Consider the following 4897-nt stretch of genomic DNA (forward strand, 5'->3'; position numbering starts at 1 on the left):
TCTGGTGTGTTGCAAATCTCTCTATATACCATTACAGTTGAGGTTTTTTGAGCAATGTTATTTGGGAATGCACGCGGATGACCCTGATTGAAAATTAGAATGAACGTTCTATATGACCACACTTGATCCAATACGAACGCTCTCAAATCAAATCAGAAGAAAAATGCAGTTTTCTGCTACACTCAATAAGACCAAGTCGGATTCGATTCAAATTATCAATGCCTGTGCAGGACAAGATATAGAATTTGGGGTGAAGCTTTGGCTATCTATAGTGTTTCATCTTGGCTGGGATGATAGATTGATAGGATCGGCTGAATTTATACACTATGCCTGTGATACAAGTGAGGTAGCTCATTCTTTAGCGAAATTTGCTTATGACGATAATGCTTCTTGTAATTGGGTCGATGAACCCCCAGCTTTCCTGGTGAATGCCATTGTAAACGATGTAACCATATTACCAATTCAATATAGTGGCCATGATGGCATTTCTTAAAAACATTCTCAAATATATCAGAGCTCATGTAGATTACAACGGACAAAATAAATACATATTGAGATCTCAGTTTCATCCTTCATCCAGAGCCATTGCTCATGACAGCACCCACCAGAACACAAAGTTACAACAGCCAACAGGCAAGGCCCCCAACTGGTTTGATGCACCTGTGCTGCTCTTCAGGACAAGTGATTTCGAAGGCAGGGAGACCATGAAGCCTCCTTGATTGATTCCAGCGAGCCTATCATCCAGCTGCTGTCGGTGCACTGGATCAATATGCTTTACTCCAATTATGACGCCACTGCATAGTTGGATACCATTCTTTTGGAGGGCTTTCCTGGCATCGTAAGAGTGCTGTGAAGACAATTGTCAGTTTAAGATGGAAGGCCAGAGGAATTAATTGTCGCACCATAATGCAGAAACCTATCATGTGATGCACGGGCGTAGCGGAACTGAGATAAACATTTGTTAAGAAAAGAGCTAGGTTCCAGACATCACAAATCACTTTAAATAAATCTTATCCCAGCAATCACAGGCCAGAGAAACCTATAAAAATTCACATCATGCATGAATGCACAAAGACAGATTATCCAGACTAGAACATGTGATGATGAAAAACATACTCAACAGGCAAAAACCAACTTCACTATCTGTTTCATGTTCAAAAGATAGCCAAATCATACACCACAGCATTTAGTATCACTGAAACTGGAATAAAGAGAATGCAACCTTTAGGCTAAATCCATCTTAAAATTGAACGAAAAGGCATCTCTTTAACTGAGTGCAGCCATACAACGTGTGAATTGAACAAGTAGACAACCATTAATTCCACGAACATATAAGATGATCAATGGTGTCATGAAACCGGTATATCCAGTTGCTAGGACAAGCACTAAGGTCTAAGAGCGATATGCTACTAAATGATTGATTTTGCTGTTGCTCATTGACATACACAGGAGCAAGCACATGCCAGGGCCATGAACCTACGCAAAGCAGCAATATTTTCAGCTCCATGGCTACATACATGTCCAGCGGTCACCAAGATACTACTACTTGCAGAACTGAATCTACCATGCGCATGCGGCAGGCTATAGCTTCCTGAAAAAACAAGTAAAGAAGAGCATCATGGTTTCCTCACCCGAATACAGTGACCCACTCCTCGCCATCTGCCTTCCCTTCGCTGGCCGGAGCCGCCGGCTCCGTCCTGGCAGCCTCCGTCGCCGGGGTCACGGCCGTCGCCGTCGGGGGAGGAGGAGTGCAGGGGCTGGACGGCAGGGGCAGCGCGAGCAGCTCCTTGCGGGGCGGCGGCTCAACGACCCCGTCCATGGGGGATCCGGGGGCGGAGGCCTTGCCGCGGGAGCGGTCCCATGAGGGCGAGCGGCTGCCGGCGCCCGCCCCGACGCGGGGGGAGGGGGAGGAGGCGGTGGGGTCGGGCGAGAAGTCGGCGGCGGCGAAGCGGTCGTCGAGCGTGAAGAGGGGCGGCGGCGTGGCGGAGGGCGGGGCAGCGGCCGCGGGGGAGGCGAAGCGGGAGCACCAGCCAGAAGGCGCTACCGGCGCGCTGGGGTCGTGCGCGCGCCGGCTGAGGTAGGAGGCCGCCACGGGGAGAGGGCGAGGGCGAGGGCGGCGAGGCGGGCGCGGAGCGAGAGGGCGAGGGCGAGGGCGAGGGCGGGGGTTTTCTGCAAAAAAACATGCCACGTCGGCACCTGACGGGCGGGCCCCGCTAGACAGATACACCGTCAATACGTGTTTATACGCAATTTAGACCTATTTTCAAAAATCTAGAGCAATGTTGATACTGACACGCAAAAATTAGCAATCATGGTACCAATCTGCATGTGATGCCCCAATTGTGGTACTTATGTGCAATTAACTCTCCCTAGCCGGTCACGTTATGGGTCCTACTTATTTGCAACATGCAAAATGTAAAAAGGATAGTTTTGGCACATGCAACGATCCTACAATGTGGACTCCTATCGACTCAATAGAGTTAGCGTGATACTTAAAAAAAAGGAAAAAGTCTAAACTAAACCTTGAATTTATAGACGAAAACTAAATCGAATCCTGAACTTACAATCCCTGAAATCAGCACACCGAACTTTTTAATCTCGGTCTATTTTAAACCCTGGGAGTTTTTAGATGGTATTCGTTGATGCCGAAGTCAAACCGGGCCGGCCCATTAGCGCAGTCGCTTGCGCGCTTGCTCTACACGCCTTTTCGTTGTTTTTTTTTCATTTTTGTTTTGTTTTCTTCCTTTCAGTTTTCTTTCTTTTTTCATTGGGTTTTTTCGCTTTTTATTTTCTTTGTAATACATTTTTTCATTCTTTTTCTTTCTTTTATTTTCCTTTTATTTTTGTTTCTATGCCAGTTTTCTTTATTATACATGTCTAATTTCTTTTAGTAGACAATGCATTTTTAACACACACATGAACTATTTTCTGATACACATTCGTTTTTCTTAAAAGTATTCAGAATTTTAAAAAAGTGTTCATACATTAATTTGCTCCCGGGATTTCAAATATTGTTTACGTTTTCCATATTTTTCCATTAAATAAATGTTTCGAATCTCCACGTTGCTTTTTTTTAGGAGTAATCTCCACGCTGTTTTATGAGGTTAAAGTTGATCGGGCCTCTGATTGTAGCACTTACACCCATTGGATTTAGTGGCTAGATCGAGTAGGTCAGCATCGCCAGGTGTGAATTAGATTCGTCCAGAAACATGATATGTTTTCTCGGTATAGTTTTATATGGAACGTTAGGAGAAAAAAAGCGCACTTCGTGTCTGGTGGGCCGGCCCAGTTGCGTCCATAGTCAATAATCCCACGATTTTACTTGTCACGTCGACAATCCCTGTTTGGAAACGCTCTCAAGGTTTAAAATAGACCGGGATCAGAGAGTTTGGTGTGCTGATTTCAGGAATTGAAAGTTCAGGGTTTGATTTAGCTTTCGTCTATGAGTTCAAGGTTTATTTTGGACTTTTTCCTTCAAAAAACAAACATAATTAACGTGATGGAAAACAGGAAACAACCCCAAAAAAAGGAATCAAGCAGGCAACGAGATTAATTGCCTAACACTAGTGTCGCCACGAACAGGCCCGCCCTTGGACTTCATCCGCGCGGGGCCTACCAGATGAAGAACTCCAGCTTCCCCAAGTCAAGCGGATCAGGGGAGACCTCCGCCGGCTCCTGCGACGCCGCCATCTCCACGGCAACACCTCCAGTTGTTGCGTACCCGGCCCCCCCGACCTCGTAAACGTCCTCATCATACGCACGCGGCTGTTTCCCCTCTCCTTCCTCTCCTCCCCGTGCCCCGTAATATCCTGCCGCCGCTCGCCGTCGCCGTACCGCGGCACTGCTCGGTCCGGTCCGGCCGACCCGGACCGCCGGCGGCCGGTCCAGACGGCGGCTCGTACTTCCACCAGCTCGAGGCCATCTACCGCAAGAAGCACAAGGGAGGGCGGCAGCAGCAGCGCCGCTGCCAACAATGCCATCGTGTCTGTCTCTGCCGTCGCGGAGCATCAGAACCTGAACCGGCACGAGATCGAGATCGAGGGAAATAAGATCAACGACAACGACAAGAGGAACAACGGAGAAGTCGGAGCCGTGCAGGTACCGACAAGCAACGGGGCAGACAACGCCGACGACGGCCACGTTCGCCCTGGGCGTAAAAAAGGTAGTCGCGCACACCATTTTTACCTTGCAGCCTAGCGTGTTTGAGCTCGATCGGTCGATGGATGTTTTTCGGGGTGGAAACTAACCGGACATGCGCTTGCCATAAAGCCAAAAGACGCTGTGAGGGAGATGAACGAGCAGCCGCACCGGGAGTTCACCACGGACGAGACCGACAGCGACGAAATGGGCGATGACTACACTGACGACGGCGAGGACGGTGATGTAGCGCGGGTTAATTCAACGGAACGGCAGGGGGTTTATTGCAAAAATGTCAGTGCTGACCGGTCCAAGCTCTAAACTGCCACTTGTCGCGTTGTGATTCGCTGTGGACCAAAACATCACACAGGGGGTCAAGTTTTCGGAGCCCTCAGTTACATTTTGCAATTTTTGGACTAAATCATCACATGTTGTGCAAGTTTGTGGATCCAGGGTGTTATTACTTTTTTTTTATCTCGAGGAAAGGAGCTTGTGTGTCACGTGACGAAAAAGATGTATTGCCAAAAAAAAGGTTCGAACCTTGAGAGAAAAGTTCTTCAAGACCTTCCTGGAACCGCTCGGGCCGAAGGCCCGTGGTCCAAGCCTGCTAGGACTGCGCGCTTGGCAGACTAGTGCTGGCATCCTACAGCCGGCGCGGTCCACTTACTCTAAAAGAGGAAATAAGCATCAAATGATCTATAAAGTGAAAATGCAAATGAGGTAAGAGGAGTGACCGGATGCCCACGCAAATGTGATTGCA

The 4897-nt window shown here is 48.2% G+C and overlaps 1 protein-coding gene across 1 annotated transcript; it reads right to left on the bottom strand.

Moving 5' to 3' along the window:
- Positions 1-510: 510 nt before the first annotated feature.
- LOC123120679 (nascent polypeptide-associated complex subunit alpha, muscle-specific form-like) lies at positions 511-3980 on the bottom strand. The gene is made up of 3 exons (XM_044540668.1): positions 3722-3980; positions 1632-2118; positions 511-847 (listed from the first exon to the last, which is right to left on the bottom strand). Exons 1-3 carry the CDS (start codon positions 3978-3980, stop codon positions 784-786), a joined length of 810 nt encoding a protein of 269 aa, XP_044396603.1. The 3' UTR covers positions 511-783.
- Positions 3981-4897: the final 917 nt, after the last annotated feature.

This window comes from Triticum aestivum, chromosome 5D (genome assembly GCF_018294505.1).
Source record: "Triticum aestivum cultivar Chinese Spring chromosome 5D, IWGSC CS RefSeq v2.1, whole genome shotgun sequence".
NCBI lineage: Eukaryota > Viridiplantae > Streptophyta > Magnoliopsida > Poales > Poaceae > Triticum > Triticum aestivum.

Excerpts from the sequence above, each read along its gene's own strand:
- LOC123120679 (XM_044540668.1), bottom strand. The coding sequence starts at position 3,980 with ATGGCATTGTTGGCAGCGGCGCTGCTGCTGCCGCCCTCCCTTGTGCTT. Across the intron at positions 2,119-3,721 it reads TACGAGGTCGGGGGGGCCGG|GCCGCCCTCGCCCTCGCCCT; the intron begins GTACGCAACAAC and ends CGCGCCCGCCTC. Across the intron at positions 848-1,631 it reads GAGTGGGTCACTGTATTCGG|CACTCTTACGATGCCAGGAA; the intron begins GTGAGGAAACCA and ends TTGTCTTCACAG.